At 46.1% G+C, this 25,019-nt stretch overlaps 1 protein-coding gene across 9 annotated transcripts in view; it reads left to right on the top strand.

The window, feature by feature from the left end:
• Positions 1-25,019, top strand: part of ELF1 (E74 like ETS transcription factor 1) — a 917,745-nt gene that overhangs the window by 801,657 nt on the left and 91,069 nt on the right. For all 9 annotated transcript variants that reach the window (XM_069639215.1, XM_069639214.1, XM_069639212.1 and 6 more), the window contains 2 exons: positions 1,263-1,370; positions 14,923-15,087. In XM_069639215.1, coding sequence (XP_069495316.1) covers positions 1,263-1,370; positions 14,923-15,087 — 273 coding nt within the window. The remainder of the gene's footprint in view (positions 1-1,262; positions 1,371-14,922; positions 15,088-25,019) is intronic.

Here is a 25,019-nt window from a genome sequence, read left to right as displayed (position 1 = left end):
GTTTTGGTAGCTGTCCACTGTGTCATGTTGAGTCCAACCTTAACAGTGGCACTTTCGGGGGGTCTTCTTTGATGGTGCGCCTGGCAGGAGAGTGCTTGGGCAACTGCTGAACTTTAGGCAGTATTCTCATTCCAGTCAATGGGCCTCATCGCGACTGTGGCGACCATGGTATGAACGGTGCCGGTAAGGGACCGGCACCGTACATACCGGGCTGCCACATTACGAGTTCTGCAGCGGGTCCCGCTCTGTATGCCTGGTCAGACCAGACGTGCAGAGCGGCACCCGCTAGCAGAACAGGGTGCTAACAACCGTTGTTAGCATCCTCCCCATTCCCATTGAGCCCTGTAGGGGCTCAATGGGAATGGGGACGTACCGGGTCCGGGTCCCGCGAATGGGAATTACTGGGCCCGCAAAGGTGGAATGGCCCGGTAATTCCCATTTTGTGGGACCCGGACCCGAGTTTGAGGGTAGCCATGCTGCTAAAAATGGCATGGCTACCTCCGAACTCGTAATGAGGCCCAATGTACATGAAAAGAAAGGGGCTATATTTGACTAATGAGCTGTTTGTTAAATATGATGGACAAACAATATTGGCTCTGTGACTTCTTTGAACTTTATGAAATACCAATAGAAATATTTAAATAATGCATGGAAAAGGAAGCCAATGCCTTGATTTCCTAAAAAGCATTTTGGCATTTGATCTACTATGATCATGCCATTTTCCAGTGAATCCATCTATGTAATAATCTGTGTCAGTAGAAGAGCTACATTGGGTTTGTTAGATAATGATTTGTGTTGGGGTTGTGGCAAGGAGACAGGAACCTTCTTGCATGCGAAACGATGTCTTGGATAGGTTGGATTTGGTCATGGGTATGTAATTTCCTCATCTGCCGTTGTCATCTGTGTTGCTGAAGAAGGCAGATAGGTGTGCAGAGGCTTGTGAACATTGTTGCTGGATAGATAAGTCATTAATAGTGGCTGCTAAGCAGATAATGAAGGTTTGGGAGACTCTGAAGAAACCGCAGGTGGAGGATTGGGTGTGAGAGTTGCAGCTTTTGTCTAGTTTTGAGAAGGTTTTGTTTTCCAGGCAGGGATTGGGGGTTGCCTGGGTTGGGGATGTAATGTTTATGGAAAATGTGAAAATAAAATTAGGAAAAGAAAAGCTAATCTGCATTATATCTGCCAGGGGCATGGGATGTTATTTTATGTGTCAGCCATATATTTTGACTGGAAGAATCACTGCCCATGTTTGTTGTTTGCAGTGGAGGCATCCTGCCAGAATGGAGATGAATCGTTGGAAACTATTGAAGCTGCTGAGGCACTTCTCAACATGGACTCCCCTGGACCAATGCTCGATGAAAAGAGAATATGTAAGTATGATCTCACTACATTTAAAGGGAACCAAATCTAACAAAACTCTCTGAAAGCCTATGACATAATAAAAACTGATTCTATGTAAGGTATGGCGTAAAAATTTTGGGTTATTTTAAGGCGTTTATCATCGTGTGAATTTTCTCTAATACTCAGATCCATTTTGGTATCTCTCAATATGCATTTTTGAGGCTGGTTCATCACTGGGGCCTTCATGTTTTCCATCAGGAAAAAGCAGCACAGCTGTTAGTTCATGCAGACTGTTACAGACTGCTAAAGTTAGTTGTTGGTTGATGCTTCATTGTAGTGCTTTTATACCGGTGCATGGATGCTATCTATTAGTGCATGGGAGACATCCATATTAATTCTGCTTGTTTGTGTTCTCTTTTTTGAGCCTAAGTATTTTGCATTATAAAGCTGGGTTCAGGCTGCATGTTCACCACCGTGAATATTGACTCCTACTGTCTAAGGTCTATTTTACCATGAATATGAGGACCCAAAGGCAGGATGTCTTTTCTAACTCAACGCCAAAGAGGGACTTCCTATAACTGTCCCTGTTCAGTTGTTAGTGATCTAAAGGGGTACGCGATTGCCGATCTTTCTTCAAACACGCTCAATTTCTCCTCTCTCTCTCTCCTTACCTCTCTACACGTCTTCTCCAAGTCCACCCGCCTCTACTCCCTTTCCTGTTTTCTTCTGTCCTTCGATGACCTTTGTACCTTGGTCTCGCCTCCACCCTCTGATGTTTTCCCTCCCTCCTGTACACTACTACTCCCACCTTCCCACTACTACTCCCTTCTCAACCCTACCAATACCTCCTCCACACTATTACTCTCTCTTCCACACTGCTACTATGACGACATTCACTTCTTACACTACTTCAACTAACGACAAACAGCACTCTGACACACAGACTCACAACCCAGTACCCCGTGCACTCACTAACCAATACCTGACCTTCTCCAGAAATCCACTACAAACGCAGCTGTTCCTTCCTTCCTCCTGCTGGTCTCTTTGTCTGCCATCTCCACTTCCTCTGACCTAACCCGAACAACCCAAAACGTCCTATTTCCTGCTATCCTTTTTATGCTCCTGCTCCTGTATCCATTGGATCACTGGCCCTAGCCAGTCAGGCCCTGTCTCCCAGGCCGGAATGTGTTGGAATAAGTTACAAATAGCAAGTTAGGCCTTTAAGAAAGGCATGGTATCAACAGTAAGACAGACACAAGTGACCACAGTTTAAAGGTGTTTATTGAACTTCACAAAAGGGTTAGAAAAACGCCTCTCTAATCCTAAATCTATAGATGGAAGCAAGCTATGACCATCAAATAATAATGTCAGTCCTAGTGGTGTCTTGTCAAAATAAAAGGGCCTATACTAATAAACCTATTGCCAATCCTTACTTCTAAATACTAATAGTGTGGGAAACAGTGTTACGAAAAAGAAAGAAGTGTTCACAAAATGATATGTCAGGATGTTCAGGCCGCTGGCCTCCCTTCCCCACGTTTTCAACACATGGCAAGGCGGTACGCTCGAGTTTAGCACAGTCTATGGCTTCTCTAGCATGAGGATACAGTACAGAACAAATACCAGGGCCTTCTACGACAAAGTCTCTTTTCCCTTGAAAGACTCTTATTCGTAGAATGCCATGCAGTGCAAAATAATATTTAAAGTTTGCTTCTCTTTTAGGCTTACACAATTGAAACGGGATATCCTTCCCTAACCTTCTTACTTCCAAATTCACTTTGCTTTAATTCCATATATGACCACGCCTGTCAAAACCATAAGGGATGATAGGGGATCGACCCCCTCTCCCGAACCACAGAAGCCGAATAGATCGACCCCCCCATCGTGGTTGGCACGGGTGTTTGAATATAATATCACAGAGAACCACGTGGCAGCCATTGGGGGGAAGACGGAGTTAGGGAAAGGGGGTGGAATGATAAAGGAAAGATGGGGAGACAACATACAATACACAATTGTCTAACAGCATAAACAACTAATACCACAAAGTCTGTACTCCTAATCCTGATCCTGAATCCTCACCTATCTCAGACTTTTCATAGTATTCCCAAACCTCCTACCCAAAACTGATTTTGCATATCACATAGAATATAAATTGTTAGCACAGATAGCTACAATGACATGAACCCACAACGACAGCAAGCTGAATGTCACAAGCAAGGAAGCTGCTTCCATTATGAATTGGACGTGAACACATGGCCCATTGGGCTAGCAAGCAACAAGCAACATAAAACATAGCAGTGGCTGCGACAGGATTCTGCCCGTCTGCACAGGCATGGAATAAGAACATACATTCTTGTAACACGTTTTCTGGAATATAATCCACTCATCACATATGTGTGGTTTCTCGGGTGAGTATTCATTCATACTCAAAAATGTTCCTCCCCTTAAGAAGGATTCTTCTTATCACATTAACCAAAAATGCCCAGGAAATACGAGCGCATGACTCGTGGAACTTAATACTCGGACTAGCTTCATGTCAGCCCAATCACAACAGAACATAGACACCTCGTGTCATATTAAATGACTGTGAATTAGGAAAAACACTTATCTGTGTGTCCGGGTGGCTCGTAAGCACACCCGGACCTCCAGGAATGACGCCGTCAACCTCCGTGAGCTGGACGCGCACTGCCGCGGACGGAAACGGGATGCCCAGCAAAGAGGCACCGCTGGCCCCGTTTCAAGTACTCGTTATCATAGGCACGCAATCCCGAGGGCTGCATACGGAGAAAAATTAGTTCACTGCTCAGAAGTTTTAAGGTTCCGCCTGAATGACTGATCCTCTCCTGCTCCTGTAGAAACACCAACGCCAACGGTTTAATGGATGTCTCAATTGCCAGCAGCTGGCGAATGGCATGAGGAGTTTTGAACTACCACAGCCCCTCAGGCTACTGGAAAATGTAGTTTTTTTTTGCTATTTCTTATTACACGGTCGCCGAGGCTTGCCCCAATTCTGTTTCCTGACAACTCCGACACTGCTGCATTCTGGTACTTGTATTTCTTAAGACCAATTCCTTTTACTTTACATTCAGTTCTGTTCCAAACAAAATTTCTTGGGGATTCTATTCACTTTTCCTCTACTTAGTGATTTCCCTGTTTTGGCTTTTGGTTTTGTTTGCTTTTCAGTGTTCACATCACTTCCCTTTCTCTTCAGGGACTTCGCTTTCATTTTACAGAGAATTCTGATATCGTGTTCACTCACGCCAGGTCACTCTGTTACTTTGGCTCTTATTATCTTTCAGGAATCACTTTCTCAGGTGATTCACGGTTCACTACCGATCTCCCTCAGCCGGGCTCAGTTCCTCTTAACACAATGTTCAATTAGTCTTCCTCTGCCAGGCTCGGACCAATTTCAATTCAACTCAAACTTGCTTTAACCAAAAGCTCTCAGCTGATCTCCCTCCTCTGGGCTCGGACCAACTTCATTTATTTTGTCATCAACTTTCACCTTCCTTTTTGGGTTCGGCCCACTTGCCTGCTTTACTTGGTGCCTTCCCTCGTGAGCTCTGCTTCCCACCTGCTCTCCCGAGTCTCTCTCCCTCTTTTGATCAGACTCACTAGGCAACATTACGAGGTCAGCGGCACCATCCTTTAGCTTGGGGATGAGGTCAGCGTCTCACCACTTGCCCCTCTACATCCCTAGGGTTGGCAATGGTCCCAGGGGAACAAGCAATTGTCCAGACCTCAACAGCAAGGTCCTGGCTGCCTGAATCCAACATGTAGATCGCACGGCTCCTGTGACACGCTGCAGCCCTTCCTTCTCACTGGGCCAGTGTCGCCTCACGCTGTCCCCCTCTGGATTCACCCGACAACTCCCAGCCTCTTGGTTTCTCAGCTCCAGACAATCTTCCCATCTTGCTTTTGGTGTTTGGGTCTTGAAGAGGGATCCTCTGCTGGTATCAGCCTTTCAGCCTCCCTCTTGCTTCCCCAACTGCATCTGACCTTTCTCTCTCAGCAGCCTCCCTTTATACACCTGTGTGAATTTAATGGTCAGCAAGTGTGTGATTAGGGTTGGGTCTGCCTGACCTTGACTGACTTCATTAAGGGGACAGCCTGCTGTTGGAGTGTTGTAGTCTGTCTTCTGTGTCTTAGTTGGTTTTTCACTAGTAATCCTCACCCCTCGAGGTTGCCTCTTCTTCTCAGTATTATGTGAAAATGGGGGGCTGATAGGGTGGAGTTGTGTGTTTGAAAATACCCCAAAAAGACAGAGGGGTTGTATGGTTGTGGATAACTGGTAAGAGGGGATACTGTGTCTCACCTAGGGAATTCCCATGAGAATGACCCCGGACTCCGCTACCCGGGTGATCCTCCCGCCCTGGTCCATCCCCAGGGTCTGGATCCAAAGGCGATGGCCGTGCCCTGGCCACCCGAATAGAGGATTCTCTGGGTCTAAATGGGAAAATACCCCAAGGTTTCTCACAGGCCCCACCAACTTTCTCAGCGCAGGTCCAGTAAGGATTTGGGATGGCAACCTGGAACGCTGAATGTCCCAGTTCATGTTAGGGGGCTTTGGTGCCAGCTACCCTATGGTAAGTGAGCTCTATTTGGGGGTTTGTGTTCCCCCGAGTCCTTCCTGGGTGTTCTAGGGACTTTGCTATCAGCTGCAGGTTTTCTCTGCCTGTGCATCAGACTGTACTGGAAGTGCTGCATGTGCTGTCTGAGGCTGTGCTTCTCTTTCCCTGCCCAGATAGTGAAGGATGCAGGAGGGTTGCTCTCTGTGGGTCAAGTCCAGACCTTCCTTGATATTTCGCTGATAGTGTGGTGTACAGGAGGGTTGTTCTCCTCTTGTTGCTGCTGTCTTGATTTATCTTGTGCACGCTGACTCTAGAAAACTAGAAAAGACAGAAAGAGTGGTATAAGGGTGCAGGTGAGAGAGGCTGACACAGGGGTGACATTTTTCGCAAATTGTTATGGGACTTACCCGATTGGCCCACCATGTCCTCCTTCCGTGGTGGGCCTGATGGCGGCTTCGCGATCGCCCTCGGGGGCAAGCGCGGATCGAGTCCTCCTCCCTCCTGGGGCCGCCATGACAGCTCCCACGTGCATGCGCCAGGGACCAGCGGCCGCCTTCCGCCCATTAGACACATTGTGTAAGTCACTTTTCTCTCTCTCTTGGTGTCAATCCTCAGTCCTCTGCGGGGCCACCTCGTAGCAGTATTTCTATAATTAGGGATCTTCATGGTGCCCATGTTCTTTTTCGTCATGGTACTTGTGGTCACACTGAGGTCTTCTGTATTCCGATAGTACCTGGGTCTACTGTCTAAAAGGAGGTTAGCAGAGGAAAGAGGGGCTAGAGTATGTGTTGGTGCAATTGTGTTTACCGGCTCATACTCCAGCTGGTCAACCTAGTCCCCAGCAGGGGAGTTCTTCTCCATGAGGCCCTCCTGCATTAAACCACCCCTGGGGGGAATATTGGGTAGCGGGCACACCTCCATAGCCTCATGGGAAAGGTCTCCCTCCTGGGGAGAAGTGACAACACCTAGTGACTCTTCACAGTGGTGAGCATTTTGTTTCTGAGGCATGATGTGATGTAAAACAGTACTGCAAAATATAATCTTGCACAAATGGGATTGAGCGACAGGAATTGGGGCCCTCTCCACTTCCACCATCCTCCTCAGGGGTAGGATTGACTCTGGATTGCTCCCTGGTAGGCCCCCCACTACCACCTGAGATGGCTTCCCATCCCCACTTGATAAGGATAGGGTTCTGGCCTTGTCACATTAGCCAGTGATGAACACAAGTATTCCCACTTGTCTTATCATTCTTTTTCTGCACTTCACATATATATGTTGAACTTTTATTGTTCATAAACAAATCACAGAAGAAAAGTCAGTAACTGAGGTAAAATGGAAAAATAATATTAGCAAAGAATTCAGCCTGCCAAAGAAATTCCTCCTTTTCAATTTAAAAAAATCACTGTTTATAAACTGGGCTTGCCTCCATGTAAACTGCAAGTGAATACTTTGTAGCAACAGCTCTTCATTAATTTCTGTGCTGTGCACTTGGTCGCGTCCCCCTGCCCGTGCCGTAGAATTATTTGGCTTGTGCTGAAATTACTGACATTGGTTAACGTGATGCCAGGAGGCTGTCATGAGACCCTGTTGTGTCAGTGTAGACTCCAGCCTCTTGTGTACCCATTGACAATTTGAGATACACGTGTACTGCACTAATAGGCAGATGTTTTTTTTTTATTTTTTGTTTTTGTATAGCATTCATGCAGTCACACCAATAGCTACAGGGCGCTCTGGTACAGAGAAGGGAGGGCTGAAGCAATTGATTCTTTATTGAATTGTACCAGGTCAGGGGTGGGATGTTGTAGGGTTCTTATTGAATACTTGTTGAAAAGGAAGATTTTCTAATCTTTGTAGACCTTGATTAAGTCAGTTTCAGGTCAAAGGAAAAAGGGGTGCTACAGCGTTGAACCTTGTGATTGCACCGTTCTTCTCAAAAACATTTTTATATCTCTGGTTAGATAGTTTGTGTAGTGGACTTTAGTATTTCGACAGCTGGTACATGGGACAAAATCCCCTGCCTGACCTTACTGGCGGATGGTGGAGTCACCAAGAGGACCAGGTGCCACCACAAGCCAGGTGATGCTCATCCCGGGGGCATCATGGGAGGGATCCTCTGGTTACCCTTATCATGCCACCCACGGGAGGCAGGAGCTTGTCATATTGCTGCCTTAGAAGGCCCTGTTCCTTTAAGGGAATCAAGGCAGGCAGTCCTATGGTGCCAGCAGTGCCTAGAAAGCATATGTAAAACTACAGTGGAAAAGAGCATGGATCGTAAAATCGAGCAGTCAACCAGTTGCCTCAAAGGGCCTCCATATTCATACACCTAATACGCGTTATCCTGAAGGTGTGGCAAGCAGAGAGGAGATAGCCCATGAGGCGGGGCTAAGCATTCTCAAGTCCAACATTAAAACTGAGCCATCTACCAATCCCTATGCCAGATGCATAAGGAAACCCAACTGTGTTCCGTTAGGTTACGAGAGAAGCTGGAAGGCGGGTCATGGCCCAATAAAAGGAACGGCAGAAGGCAGTGAGAGTCAGGAGAAGATAATTTGTGAATGGCTGGCAAAGACTGCAGAAGGAGATGGGAGACCAAGGAGGCTTGGGTAAAGAGGAGATGGAAGGCTAGAGGTGAGACCTAGGGGCCTGTGGATAAAGACCCTTGAGGCATGGGACAGGAGGACCCATGAGGCTGGAGTAAGGAGGCACTAGGTGGCAGGAGAAGAAACCTATGTGACTGGGGGAAAGAAATAACTAAGAGGATGCAGAGAGAAAGGCCCAAGAGGCTAGGAAAAGGATGGATTTGTGGAGAGGACGACCCCAGGGGGCTGAGGAGAGGATGATGACTGACGAAGACCCAGGGAGCTGGGTAGAGGAAGACGACAGACAACAGCCTACGGAATTGGGGGAGGGCGACGACGCTGAGGGCTAGTGGGAGGATGATGACTCAGGGGCCGGGGGAGGACGGCGACCCAGGGAGCTGGGGAGAGGAAGAAAACCCAGGGGCTTGGGGATGGAACGATGACCCAGGGAGTTGGGGAGAGGATGATGACCCAGGGAGCTGAGCAGAGGACGACGACCTGGGTGGCTGGTGTAAGGTACAGCTAGGTGGGTGGGGAGGGATGGGGGTATGATAGATACTAAGGAGGGGGGACGAGAGAAATCCAGAAGGTGGTGAGAGAACTTAAGGTTGGGGGACTTAAGGGAGGCTAGGGAAGTGGTGGTGAGGGGAATCAAGGAGAAGGTAGCAAACAATCAGGCACCAAGATTTCCTTACAGGGAGGTTTGTGCGGGTGGTGGTAGAGGTGAAAGGTAAGGATGAGAAGGAGGTGATATGATATTTTATTTATATCGCGCCCATACACAAGTTTTTCAGGGCGCAATGAGGCAAGTGACGGGTACAAGGGAGGACAAAACAACCATCTTACTAGGCCCAGTAACATTGAGAACATGCAAGTGCAGGGCAGAGGGTGGTGAGAATAAGAGGAGAAGAAAGGAGAAAATGTTCGAGGGAACCACATACCCATGCTTACGGGTGTGTAAGCAAGGTGGCTGGAAGAACATGAGGTGGGTAAAACGTGAGGAGGTACGACAGACAAAACAGCCCAAGAAAGGGAAAGAAATGTTATGGAAAAAAACCCTAGGTAGAAGCTGAAAACAAGATGGCAAGGAGTGAGAGGTAGCTGGGGTTGGAGAGAAGGCGACCCAAGACCCTGAAGAGTTCATTTGATTTTCCCCTGGAAAGGCACCCTTAATGAAGAAGTGTAAAGTCAATTCATTTGGATTGGGCCTGTGTTGGATCGCACCCAGATTTGTGACATACACCACTAACACTGATTATTTAAGCAGCAAGATACAATGCAGTTTGTAGCATATGTTAATATAGTTAATTGGTACATATTTAATGCTAGGGGAGACACTGAAGGTTAACAGAATAGTGCTGGATACATATATTTAGTGTAGTTATTTGTTTAAAGAGTAGATCAGTTAAAACCTGCTGGGGTGTGTGAAGGCATCATGAAGAAGGACAGGGACAACGGATTCAAATCTTTAAATAAACACTTTTTATTAACTGAAATGTCAGGATGGAAAAAGGCCTAACTTGCCCTAATCTAAGGTAGGATTTACCGAGCTGAAGAAAGCTAAGGAACGTCTGAGTCAAAGAGTTCAACTGAAGAATCTGTCAGGGTCCAACACCTATACTTGTCCTCACAACTAACTTTATACAATTCGGAGGGATATCAGCAACTAAAAGAAAACAGCCTTTAACCCACAGTTCTGCCCCTTCCCCCACACAGTATCAGAATGATCCTTCTTAAACAAAAGGGAAAATAGTTTGAATCAGGATTTAGGGTTCATTTCCCTAGGTTAAAGGCAGTTCATAACAGAAGAACCAGGGTTCCCTTCCCCAAGTTCAAAATAGTTCACAGTAAAGGCACTGGGGTTCCCTTCCCCAAATTCAGAATAATTCACAGTAGAAATACGGGGGTTCCATTCCCCAAATTCAGAATAATTCACAGTCGAAGTGCTGGGGATCCCATCCCCAAGTTCAGAATAGTTCACAGTAGTAATAGGTTCAAAAGATTCCCAATTTCTGGTTTTCACCTACTGGTGGTTGACCTATATTCAATCCAGTATTTAAGAAAAAGGAGCCATCTGCTTTAATCCAGTTAAATGTTCGAAGTAGATTTTTAGGTTTTATAAGGTTACACAATAAAGATTTCTTTTCATTTACACCATTGAAATGTCTATTTCGCAAGTTGGAACCTTTCAGGACTGCCCCTTTTATTTTCTCAAAGTCTGCAGTCCCTTTAGCACTTCACGTGATTGTTAGTTAATTAAACAGTTCAGACGGAGACTTTCGAGAACATGTTCTGTTTCTTTCAGACCCGTGTGACCACTCTTCTACATTGTATACTTGCACAATCACTGGTTCCTTCACAGCACTCGCGGTTAGTTTCACACTGGGTTTCCTGATCTCTGAAACTCACTGGCTTCCTTTGCAGGCTTCTCGCATACTGAGTTTCCTCCAGGGTATCCTCTTCTGCCCCTGAGACACTCCCAGACTCTCACGCACCACAGGAGAACAAGCACTCTGTCTCTTCATTAGAAGGCCAGCTCCTCAGCACACCGCTTTCTCTTGCCTTGCAATTACGCCAGAGAACTCCTGTTCTCACGCCATCCCACTTTGGACCGCCAGCCTCTGCAGTCCCAGGTATTCTGACCATCGTCACATGGCAGCTCTGCATCCAAAGGCTCACAGCAGTGTCTCGCCTTTCTCTCCCTCTTCTCTGTGCTCTTTTGGCTTCCCACCTTTTGTAAACCTGGGGTGTATGAATGAGCTGCAGGTGTGAGTGCTCTCTTTCAATTGCCTTACTATAATTAGGCTTATTGGTGTGACACGGCTGATGTTTGTAGTGGTATTGCTCTGAGGCTCTCTTCCTCATCTCAGTACCAGAGTGGTGTGGTTGTATGTTAGTGTGTATGCCTCCTAGTCGTCTCTTCCACATCCCAGTACTAGAATGGCATGTCTGAGACAAAATAAGGGAAGCTGGTTTACAATAACCCATACAGGTTGGAGAAGGATTGGGTGGATTATTAGGAAAAGGGGATACTATGTCTTGCCCACCTTATATTTAAGCCTTTTTGCTCTCTTTCTAGTATGTTTAGACTGGTGGTGTCTCATACCCCTTTCTTGGTTAAGGGGACAGGTATAACAATACCCCATTACTGTCTTTGGAATAGAGGATTGTTCCTGGAAGGGGCATGGGAAATACTGTGTCTCGCCTGAGTGTATCTCCTCCCTCGCTTCTCCACCCCCAGGGTCGGGTATCCAAGAGCAATGGCATTTCCGTGGCCACCTGTCTGGAGACCCCAAGGGAGTAGAAGTGAGAATACCCTCAGGTTTCTCACGGGTGCCAGTTCTTACCCATAGATGTTGCGTTACACAGAGGTAAGGCAGAGTAAAATACATTCTCTCAGAGTGTATGCTTAGAATTATAGATTGGTAGCTGGCAGCTATGTGGATATATTCCCTGAGGTGTTAGAGAACGAGATTGAAGCTCGAGTTGTCTGTGATGTCACCTGAGAGGGTGGAAATAAATGTTGAAACTCAGCCAAAGCCAAGCAAGCATTGGCAATACCAACAGCTTGGGCTTTTGTGAAGGCGTGGGAAAGGCACTTGCCAGGCACTGGTGTATTGGTTTTAACTGGCCATTGATGGTAGCAGGTGCAAAATGTTGCGAGTAAATGGGCATCTAATAGCAGTGTCTGGCAAATTCCTAATACTTATACATAAGCCAAAACTGTTGGCTTTTCCAATGCTTGTTTTAACAGGACTAACAGTGAAGGACGTGCATAGTGCTTATAAATCGCGTGGCTGAAGGCAGACCTGGTTAAAACATTTTGTTTGCACCAGTAGTGGGTTTATAGCTCCAAATAAGTAATTAACTCTGAGAAGACTGCTTTGAAAAAACACTGGCCGACACTTTGAGTGCAAAGTGCGATGGTAAAGCTTGATTAAAGCAAGCTCAAAGAGTTCCCATGAGGAGGTGTTTTGGTTGGGTAGGAGCAGGAACTGGGTGGGAATAGCCATGGGGATTAGCATGGACATGGGCAGTCAGTGGGTGGGCAAATAACCAAACAACACCTACAAGTTGTGTGTCACTCCTCATATGCCATTTCTCCCTTTCCGTACTCTAATGCAACATTTTTGGCTTATTGGTTGCGCAAGTGCCACCTTATAGCCCAAATTAAAAATCTGGATGCATTTTAGAAACAATTACCAGGAAAATAATTGTTACACCGTCACCAATATTAGATACAGTGTGAGTCAGTATTTACAGGATAGAACAGCAGGACTTTAAAAGTACATTCACAATTGCTGCTAATTACAAGAAATGCAGTTCTTGACCTAGAACTCCCTAAATCCCTTGTGGGTTCAGGGAAAATGTCCAGGGGCAGTTAAGTACCCCCAACATGACTTTAGGACAGTTTCAGGCTGACTGGAAAGTTCCATACACGTCAGTGTGACAAAGTCAGTAGAGCATCAATTTTTAAGGGCAAGCTGAAGTTAAGTCTCTATTTTATGTTACGGATTCGGCTATATAAATAAACAATAAATAAAATAAATAAATAAACCCCATGGAAACGAGAGGAGACCCCAATCAAGAGGTCCAGAGGTTAGTTGGAGAACCAGAAGCCCCAGGAGAGGATACAAAAAGAGAGTAAGACCCCCAATCTAAAGGGAAACATGGTAAAGACTTGCTTGAAAAGAATCTTGACCCTCGACCAAAGGGGACCCTAAGGGGGAGTATCTTGAATAATCGCCCATTCGAGTATCCAGAGTTAAGTACGTACAGTGGCAGTTGCAAGACAAATGGCTCCAGCAAGGTGAAACAACCCAGGTAAGCACATGGCTTCTTCCTATGTTCAGTTTACATGGATATGGTGCCTAGGGACTTCAACTCTCGACCAACAACAACCCAGAAGACCAAAAGGATGAACAAACAACCGTCCCATGATGGAACTCCTTGAGCCATCAGTGAACATACCGGTGAGGAAGAATCTGGGAAGACAATGGAACTCAGCAAAGAAGATTCCGGCGTCTCAACAGCAAAGGAAGAGCGTCCCTACCACAGAAAGTGTCACAGTGAGGAGGGCGTTAGAGTTGACCCAGGATGGTACAAGGATCAGATGAGGCAGGGTGTTGGGGTCCTAACACCCTTCCAGATGACAGAAGCTATCTACATCAAGGAGTGAGACCCCAGTGGAAAACAGCACATAGCCGCAGCAAACCACCTGAAAAACAGTCCCAGACTGGAAGGCCCAACTCAACACCTAAGTATTATCAATAAGAGATGCAGGAAGCTCGGACTGGACTTCTCCCAGCAGAGACACCTAACTAAGATATGTCCAAACCACTGCATTCAGCCAGTGTGGCCAGATGAGGGCCTTAAATGGCAGCAACGGGAAGGAATGGAGGGAAACTCATCTAACAGGTGGGCAGACTTGCTTCTTCCAAGAACCTAGCAGTACGAGAGAGAGAGAGCTGAGGCTACTGCAAATAGGGGCTGGCCAAAGCCAGTTCAGCATTCACTAGAGGAGGCTGGGGAGGAAGGAATTTTGTGGTCAACTGTTCTGGTTAGCCATCAAGACTGCTAATCTGCTCAGACAGACACCACAGGATGTGAGAGGGAGAGCCCAGGTTCGTAGACTTGTATACACTTGTTAGAATCAATATGGAGGCCGTTGTGTGGGCTCACAAATAGGCCACATGATCAGAATGGCCGCTTTAAGCCTACCTCGTGGTTGATCTGTACAAAGGAAGCACTAAAACAGATCATGTCTGAGAGCAGGACTTCAAAAAATACATTGTTTCCCCAATGGCAACCAAAAGGTACATTGGGCTATCAGTAGGCTTGATCCCCTAGTGAAAACAACATTTTGGTACAGCTGCCACCTACCTACTCCTTAAAACCAATGTAATTTGATAAAGTCACCCTACACCAAAACTGGATACTTGAGAGGTATCCCTGCATCCACCTCAGGGTTTTTTAATACCAGTCTGCTCAAGACTTTCCAGTGTAATGAAAGGTGGGAGGGGGCAGAGAAAATAGTTGCCCGTTGATAAGAAATAGCATTTCAAGAGTGGAGATATAAAATCATCTAATCTTCCCAGGTCAACACACGCTTTACCGACAAAACTGTCAACATATCTCTAACACGTTCAAAAAGATCATACATCAATTTTTACATATTCACCCTGCTGGGAAATTTAAACCCATAAAAACCTTTCCAACTTATGTGATTTACATGTAGAAATAATGACAATATTTTGTGAGACTGCATGCCACGCTTCGCAGTGAATTGAACAAAGATTCTAAAATGCAGCGTTGCCTGTAACCTCCTCTCTCCTGATGTACTTACTGCCCTTAATGAGCAGAATGTATTTCTTTAAGCATTGCATTTGTCTGAAGTTTATTTTAATGTCTTTGCTTTGTTTTATGTTTCTTAGCTAATCTGTTTTGTACTTCGGAGGATGAAATGGCTGTTACCCCGATCACACATTTATCTGTGACAGTGGATGGGATCCCCGAAGTAATGCAAGTACACCAACTTCAAGAAACGTATGAGAATATGCCAAACGCAGACTTGTTTGACACATCAAAGAAGAAGAAAGGTAAAACACATCATCATAGTAATGAGAGGAAAGAAAAAAGGTACAGATCACAATGTCCATACCTGTCGGGTATATTTTATCACATGTTCATAACAGTGTCCCTAAATGCAAGAAGGTGTATGCAGTGATGTGGTGGACCCACCATATAGGCGATGGACCAAGACTGTCACATTTTGAAATTTGAGAAATGCCATGGGCATTGAATAACGCATTGAACACAAAACATTGAGCAAGCACTACTGAAATGCAGGGATTATTTGATAACTAAATTGCAAGGCATGATTGTGTTATTATTTACACTGCAGGTTGTAAAATCTATGTAAGGCTGGAAATTAAGGAACTTAATGTGGTTAAGGAAACCTATACTCTGATTTAACTGGAAATATTTGTATTACTTGGGTATGACTTAACAGCCATTCACCAGGTTGTCCAGTTAACAAGCTGTCTGCTCATGTTAAAGTTTTTCAAGTCAACACAATAATACCTCATCCACCATCAGCCTTCCTGGACATTGTGGCAGCACGATTCCTCCTTACTGGTATGCTTGTAAGCTCCGGGATGTCATGATCCATAGAACACGCCCCTTTTGGACCTCATGGTCCGTGTCACAACGGGGCTTGCACTCCTTGATACTCCCAACATGGCCGTCTAACGTGCAACATTTTCCTTGTCTTTACGTCAGACGTAGAGTATTTACAAATAGGCAGCGGGCCCGCGCGTCTCAATGCCACTGCAAGCAGCGACTGGACGTGTGCTCTGTAGTTCGCTACACTGTTATCCGTGTTCCTGGACCTCCTAATTCCATTCCCATTACCTTCTTCCTTGGTTCCCGGACTCGTGTGCTGTGTGCTCACCTTCTTCGTTCCTGGATCCCGGAGTGTCTGAATCCTGGAGCTCACGCACGCTGGAGCCAGAAGAGGCTTGCGCAGGCTTATACAAGACCAGGTCCGTGCGTAAGAAGACACCACCCAAGAAATCCTGCAAGGCTCGCTCCCAGGTGAGAAAGGGGGAATTCCGTGACAGTTTGAGATGCCAAACGACCGAAGTCGAAGCCGACATGGAAGCGGCTGTTCAGGATCTCATGCGTGGCATGCAAGAACTAACGACCGAGGTACAAAATTTAAAGGCGGAATACGCCGCTCTACGCCCTTAGTCAATTCTGGTGATGCCCTCCTGGATGACTACGACGGTTTCATACAAGCCCTTAAAAACATGTTTGACCGCCCTGAGCAGGTCTATAGTGCCCAAGAGCGCCTGCTAGACTTTCAGCAAGGATCCCAGGATGTGCTTACGTATGTAACCCGATTCAAGCAATTGACCAAGGAAGCTGATTGGTCTCCTGAAGCAAGTTTTACACTTTTCAGAAGGGGACTGAATGAGGATATCAAAGATGAGTTGGCCAGAGTGGCTCGCCCAAGCTCATTCCAGGCTCTTTTGGACCTTGCCATGCAAATAGATTTTCGTATCCAGGAAGGAAAGGCAGAAAAAAGTAAATCCAAAGTAACCCCCCCAAAGGCATCCTTCGAGATTACCTCCAAGACTGACACAAATCCAGGGTCAGCTGCTGAACCAGAACCTATGCAGATAGGAGCCTTCCGTGGACCCATATCCCAGCAAGAAAGGATGAGAAGGATTCATACGGGGTTATGCATGTACTGTGCCTCGGGTAAACACCTGGTTAGAGAATGCCCTCTAGCCCCTCCTCGGCATTCGGGAATCGCCAGCTCCCGATCCTAGATGGAGCAAAGCTTCGGGAGAGAGATGTTTGCTCCACGTCTATTCCACCCTTGAACTCTCCTGGACAAAACAGCCTAGTGATTGTACAGGCCCTTCTATCGCCATCCAAGAATAAGACCTACTCCATTTTGGCCTTGGTTGACTGCGGAGCTGTGGGAGTATTCATTGATCAGAATTGGGTTACGTGTCACTACATTCCATACGAGACACGAAGTACCATGCAACCGGTGAAAGCGATCGATGGAAGACCCCTCAGTTCTGGGCCTATAAGCCAGCAGACTAAAGAGATCCAACTTTCAATAAACCATCAACAAGAGCTGATCAGATTTGACATCATTAAGTCTACTCATTATCCCATGGTCCTGGGTATGCCCTGGTTACAGAAGCATAATCCTTATATCAACTGGGCAGCAGGATCCTTATTTCTTGGATCTGAGTTTTGTATGTCTCACTGTCTATTCCTGGAATCATCCGTGACACCTTCCAAAGAACCATCAATAGATCAGCAAGGTCCACTCATGGTTTCCAATATCGTATCGGTTCCAAAGGCCTATCAGAGTTATGCTGATGTGTTTTCAACTGCCAAAGTCCAGGCTCTACCCCCTCACAGACCTGAAGACTGCACCATAGACACAGAACCCTCAGCAGTGATTCCCTTTGGGAGGATGTACATCCTATCCGAACCTGAAAAGAGAGCCCTACGAGAATACTTGGATACCAACCTTGAAGGACACCAAGGAACTTAGACATTGCCTCGATTATCGTGGATTAAATCAATCCACCCTCAAGGACCGCTACCCTTTACCCTTTATCTCGGATATCCTGGAAGCGGTGAGAGGAGCTGTAATCTTCACGAAACTGGATCTCAGGGGTGCCTATCATCTGATTCGTATCAGGGAAGGAGACGAATGGAAAACAGCCTTTCGAACACCCTTTGGACACTTCGAATATCTGGTAATGCCCTTTGGACTTGCTAATGCCCCTGCCGTCTTTCAACGTTTCATGGATAGGGTGTTCTGCGATATGCTGTTCATCTTCGTCATCGTCTACCTGGACGATATCCTGATCTATACCAAGGACCTTCTAAGGCATGAAGAACATGTTAAGGCTGTCTTACAACGACTACGTGAACATAGACTCCTAGCCAAACCCGAGAAGTGCCTGTTTAATGTGACCTCTGTTCATTACTAGGATTTGTCCTTAGTCCAGAAGGAATTGGTATGGATCAGTCAAAGGTAAAAGCCATATTATCCTGGCCGGCTCCCACTTCTGTGAAACAAGTTCATTCCTTCCTGGGGCTAGCCAATTTCTACCGGAAGTTCATACCCACCTTTTCTGAGATTGTTCAGCCGATCATTGCACTCTTGAAGAAAGACACTCCCTTTCTCTGGTCTACACCGCAAGACAAGGCATTCCATCGTTTAAAGTCAGAGTTTACTCAAGCCCCCATCCTAGCCCAACCCGACATAAATCGACCATTCATAGTGGAGAAGGATGCCTCTAACTACGCCATAGGAGCAGTGCTGAAGCAAGAGTTCGAGGACAAGATGGAACACCCCATTGCTTATCTTTCTAGAACTCTGACTCCCAGTGAGACACATTACTCTGTCCTGGAAAAGGAACTGTTAGCCATCCGTCAAGCCTTCACCGAATGGCGACACCTACTCCTGGGAGCGAGACATCCAGTCCAGGTCCGCACGGACCATTGGAATCTTCAAGTTCTACAATCCTTGGAGTGTAGGAACAGTCGTCAGGCCCGTTGGGCCTTCTTCTTTGCCCAGTTCCACATCCATCATGTCCCCGGATCACAGAACATAATTGCTGATGCCTTATCCCGACGTCCTGACTACGAAACAATTGAAGATCGGACCTATCCCAAGATGTTTCCCCACATGATTTTTGTAGCTCAAGCAGTCAGTCTCCTCGAAGAAATTCGGATACAAACCCAATGCTCTGAGCTCTGGAAGGATATTTCAAGGAAGAATCAATGGGATCTAAGAATCAAGGATGGATACTTGTTCAAGGATAATGCTCTAGTCATCCCCACACAGAAATTACAACAAAGGATAATCAACCTCTGCCACGATACCCTTCATTCCGGACATCGTGGCATCACCAACACCCTCCGTTTTATACAAAGACAGTTTTGGTGGCCTAGAATGAAGACAGACGTACAACTATACAACCAAGCCTGTTCTATTTGTAGTCAGAACAAACATGATAACAAGAGACCTGCAGGTCTCCTACTACAACCTACTCTACCAACAAGACCATGGGAATTCATCGCTACAGACTTTATTGTGGAATTGCCACCTTCCAGGGGATACACGACTATCTTGGTTACCATTGACTTGTTCACTCACATGGCTTACTTTACACCCCTGTATAAACTACCATCCTCATCAGAACTAGCTGGGATTTTCCTGGAACACATTTTCCGCCTACGTGGACTTCCTTCCAAGATCATATCAGACCGAGGACCTCAATACGTTTTACAATTCTGGAAACATCTCTGTCGCATTCTGGGAATCCAACGCGCTCTCTCATCAGGTTATCATCCACAAACCAATGGAGCTACGGAACGTGTAAACCAGACCCTGGAACAATACCATCGTTGTTTCGCCACAAAGGTTCAGGACGACTGGTCGCTCCTAATACCTGTGGCTGAGTTCGCGTACAACAATTCCGATCAGTCGGCAATCAAGACCAGCCCCTTTTATTGCAGTCAAGGATTCCATCCATCACTGTTACCCTCTGTTCTTCCACATCCCACACCTGTTCCTACCGTTGACTCTTGGGTGGAAACACTCATCAATGTACACAAGGAAGCCAAGGAACACTTAGAGAAGGCCAGAATACGAACTAAACAAAATGCTGATTCTAAAAGAAGACCAGGGCCTTCATATGCAGTTGGTGATCAAGTCTGGTTGTCCTCGAAGCTACTACCCTGAAACTTACGGCCAAACAAACTGGCCCCCCGGTACTATGGTCCATTTCCCGTCAAGGAAATCATAAATCCTGTCTCATACCGACTCAAGCTACCCGACTCCTGAAAGAAGATTCACCCAGTTTTTCACACTTCTTTATTAAAACCCTACATCCGATCTTCCCGAAAATCTTGCAGACGCCCTCTGGTGGTGGTGGATGACCAAGTGGAATATGAAGTGTCCCGAATATGCGATTCCAGGTATAAACGGGGTCAGCTTCAATACCTGGTTGAATGGAAAGGATATCCTCCAAGTGAAAGAACCTAGGAACCAGCTTCTAACCTGAATACCCCTCGATTGCTCAGAAGATACCATCTCATACACCTGGGCAAACCCGGTGGAACGAGTTTTCGGAGGAGGCATGCTGTCATGATCCACAGAACACGCCCCTTTTGGACCTCATGGTCCTTGTCACAACGGGGCTTTCACTCCTTGATACTCCCAACATGGGCGACTAACGTGCAACATTTTCCTTGTCTTTACGTCAGACGTAGCGTATTTACAAATAGGTCGCGCCCCCGCGGGCCCGCGCGTCTCAATGCTACAGCAAGCAGCGACTAGACGTGTGCTCTGTAGTTCGCTACACTGTTATCCTTGTTCTTGGACCTCCTAATTCCATTCCCATTACCCTCTTCCTTCTTCCTTGTTTCCCGGACTCGTGTGCTGTGTGCTCACCTTCTTCGTTCCTGGATCCCGGAGTGTCTGAATCCTGGAGCTCTGAATGCACGTTGGAGCCAGAAGAGGCTCGCGTGGGCTTATACAAGACCAGGTCCGTGCGTAAGAAGACACCGCCCAAGAAATCCTGCAAGGATCGCTCCCAGGTGAGAAAGGGGGAATTCCGTGACACAGGATAGTCTTAAATACGGTCAACCATAGAGGTTTGATCTTAACCATCAAGCTCATGCATTGTGTAAAGCAATTCAATCGCACCCTTCTGGTAGCAAGCCCAATATAGAAATAAGTTATTACTAAATAAAAGACAAGAAAAAATGCATTTAAATTTGAAAGAGCAAGAGAACAAGCAATGTGGTAGATCAATACAACACTCGACTCCTAAAGAAAAGTTCCAAAGATAGTTTATCCACAAACAGGGGTTAATTAGGATACATACCTGTATGGTTCTGGGTTATCTCTTACAACATAACAGCCCCCCCCCTTTTGCCTCCCATCCTGGGGATTGGCCTAAGTGAACAGTATCAGGATTCAATTAAACAATAATGTGCTGGGGTTATTCCTATCAGAGCAATACTGATATATCTCCAACTGCCCAAAGTATAACATGTTCTTAGGGCTATTGTGCTCAGACCTTCGGAATCAGATTTTGTTAGCTACAACATAACAGGTATTTAACCTTTGTGATAGGGTAGTTCAGCCATGTCAGGGATGGGATAAACAACAAGTGGATACAGGACTCTTCCAGCTTCTCCAGGTGTAACATAGTGTCAAGGATATAGTGTCCATTTGCTTCTTGGTTTCACTCACAGCTGCAGGGATATAGTGCCCACCTGCTTCTTTGTACAGGTGGTCTTCGCAAAGTAATCCACACCTGGTGGAAGTGCCCAGTGCACTTCATGTTGGTCTGGGAATATAGGGCCCCAGGTCACTACAAGATATGGCGTCTTTCTCGCTCTATTGGACATGGTGTCCTTCGCACCCTGTTAGGGATTCCTGGATTCCTCAGTCCCTTGACTTGCTTCTCCAAAGCCCTAGGAATTCTCTGCAGACTGCCTCAAGAACATGACTAGGTCTCTCCATATACTCTTATTGGCAGCCTCAGTGCATCAGGTTCTACCAGTAACTCCAGTTTTGTTCCCTCTGGCTTCTCCAGGTAATATCTCCCACAAGGTATCTCTCTCTTTTGGTGCATGTTATCCAAATGTCCACTCTCTTGCAAATCCCATCCTCGTTCCTTTCCTTGCCAATTTTAAGATTCTTTACCTTCCCCGCTTTCTTTCTGTAGTGTTGATTTGTTAGGTATATTTGCTTGTGGCTGTCAGATTTGTTGAACTTCCAGCCCATCATAATTAGCCCCGACGCTACGGGTCTGTGGTCTGGGAGAGTGATAAATAGCCCAGCAGCCATATTAGAGACATGCAGAAGTCTCTCTCTCTCCACAGTCTTCAAATAATTCTGGTGCGAGGTCTTAACCCAGATTCCTGATGCCGGCATCTTTGGCAGATGAGGCTGTCCTCTCACAGCTGCAGCAGTCATCTGCTGGATTCTCTATGTCAACTTGGCAGATTGATGTATATGCGCCTTTTTGAATTGTAAAATTCTAGCCCTGGGCCTACTGCTATTAAACCTTGGATGCAAGAAGCCAAATTGTTTTATGACTAAATAGGATATTAAGTGATTTATCCTATTAGTTTGGGCAGTGCAACTAGGGAAATAAAGCAAAAGGCACTATTATGGGCCAGAAATTATAACATGGTAAATTTAAGCAAAAAAAGTCCATACATATATTATGTAAAACTGGCTTTACCGGTGAATGCACCATTTAACTATATTGTGAAAGTGTATAACTCCAAGGTAATGCGGTTGACACTACAGTTATGTCTGGAACAACTACCAACATTTGGACAGACAGGGGCATGGACAGAGCAGGGAGGGAGCGGGAGTGGGAAATACATTAAAGTACATTCAAAATACAATCTATAAGAGCAGTGGGGGGAAGATGAAAACAGGACGAACCTACTATGCCTTGTGAGTATTCAGAACGTGCAAGTGCAGCAAGGAAGAATGCAAGGGAGTCAGTGCTGTGGAGTCTGATCTCATGGGTGAGCCACAGATGAAGTGCTAAGAATGTCGAGTGCTACACAGCCTGGAACCACGAGGGGTGTAAGTGCAAGCCACCAGGGCGGAGGGTGTAAGGGCAAGTGCAGATAGACAGGAACTTGGCCGATTCGGTGTGGGAGGTCAGGGACCCGTGGATGGGTAAGGGCCCAGGACACCAATCGCAGCAACTGTGGGATTAGTAGGGGAGAGAAGAAGGGAAGGAGGAGGTTAAGAGGATAGTCTTAAGGAGCTTCCAGAATTTAAGAAGATCCTGCTCAAGGCGCAGAGGGAGGGGGAGGCTGTTCCATAGGAGGGAGCCAGCTGAGGAAAGCAAATGACCACCTGCCTTCTGTTTAGCAAAACACTTTACACACAGAGAGTTAGAGTCAGAGGAGCGTAGTGGTCTAGAGGGGGAGTATTAAGTGAGATAAAGTTGAAGATAGTGTGGTCCCCAGGCCCAGACAGCCTTGGGGATGATGCAGAAGGATTTGAATTCAATCCGTGCAGCAACCGGGAACCAGTGAAGACTTTTTAGTGCAGGAGAGGTGCGGTCCCTGGGCTTAAGGCCAAGGATAAGTCTTGCTGCCCTATTCTGTTTTAGCTGGAGGGGTTGCAGAGTGGATGATGGTAGATTCAGGAGGAGGCTATTGCAATAGTCAAGTCTAGAGAGAACCAGGGCTTGGGTCACATTGAGCCTCTGGGGGAAAGTGAGAAAAAGGAGAATTTCTTTGAGAAGGAATAGCTGAAAGTGGGACTTCTTGGCAATTTCTTGAGTGTGAGGGAGGAAGGAGAGAGAGGAATCGTAGATGACTCCAAGGTTTTTGGCTTCAGAAGAGGGTGCAGGGAGAGAGCCTAAAGAGGAAGGCCAGAGTGAAGGGAAGAAGGAGGGAGCAGGGGTCCCGATGGGAAGGATCTGAGTTTTACAGACGTTGAGGCAGAGATCATTGGCGGTGCACCAGGACTGGATGGTAGATAGGCAGTCAGGGATGATGGAGGGTGCAAGAGGGTCAGCAGGGAGTTTGAAAAAGAGCTGTGTGTCGTCTGCATAACACTGGAAGTTGGAAGAGAAGGAAGAGATGAGGTGTGCAAGCAGAGCAAGGTAGATGTTAAGAGCCAGGGAGAGGATAGAGCCCTGGGGGATTTCACAGGTGGAGAGGGAAGTAGGAGAGGAGAAAGTGCCCAAGATGACTTGGGAAAAGCGGTCAGTAATGAAGGATGTCAGCCAGTCCAGTGCCCGTTCCAAGATACCAAGGTATCGTGGAGCCTTTGTATAAGGATGGAATGGTTTACTGTGTCAAAGGCAAAGGAGAGATTGAGAAGGATAAGGACAACTGGGGAGTAGATTGTGGCACTTATGCAAAGAGGAGGTGGAGACCTCTGGACACCATTTGGCTGGATGTGTTCTATTAAAAGATCTATATATGAAGGGTTATCAGGGAACCATGGACTTAAAGAACATTGAGAGTGATCAATAATGGGCATGCATATATTCTGGAGAGAATCTTGTTTTAACTTTTTTAATATTTGGCAAGAATTGATTTCAAGGATCGTTTTCCAGAAAATTCGGTTCTACTGATTTTGTGCCACTTTTCATGTAAGATCTGATATGGAATGTTATGGTGATACCATGACCAATCAATTTGAGGTATTATTAATCCAAATTTGTACTGTACTGATTTTAGGTGAAATTAAATAAGTAATTGATTGGATATGAAAATGTTGTATTGATTGTATTGTTGTGTATTTTCGGAGATATACTCATTTTATATGTAGTGTTGAACACTTTAACACATTAAAAAAAGAAAAAAAATGTATATGTGCCTTCCAGTTTAAAGTTGAAGCAAACATAGCTTTTTGTCCAATCGCGGTGACCAATATACCCCACTAAGTGGCCTCACCGTCTTTTTCATTTCATGACCCATATCTTTGCTGTTCGACTAAATCTGGGTTTCACAATGATTGCATCTAGCCAAAGACGAACCCCATGAGCTTTAACAATGCCAATATTGCCATACCCAATCCTAAAGGGATGAGAGGGTGCACTCTCTTAAACCCATGTGTAGGCACTAGTCAGAGGGCATTAGCCAAACAGGACCTCTAGAAATGCAGTCTACATTACTCCGGCAGGGCGCTGGGCCCAGGACCCAAAGGATGGAGGGGGGTTCCCTGCATCTTCCTTCCTGTAACACCTACAGGACTCATATAGCTCTGGTTCCACGTCCTGGTAGACTAGGTTTCCTGGGCTGCAGAGAACCCATGCATTGTGGTAAAATCAGAGGGCGGACTTTGTCAGAACTGTCCTAACACATTTCCCCCTGCACTAAACTGTGCACTGCAGACACTTACGGTTTTTGCATTTCCTGCACAGGCAGGCTTGCCCACTCGTAAAATAGAAAGAAAATGCGGGGGAACTCGCCAACCTTGAAAATATGC

This window comes from Ambystoma mexicanum, chromosome 7q (genome assembly GCF_040938575.1).
Source record: "Ambystoma mexicanum isolate Mex_15411 chromosome 7q, UKY_AmexF1_1, whole genome shotgun sequence".
NCBI lineage: Eukaryota > Metazoa > Chordata > Amphibia > Caudata > Ambystomatidae > Ambystoma > Ambystoma mexicanum.
This window is presented reverse-complemented; position numbering and strand designations above follow the sequence as displayed.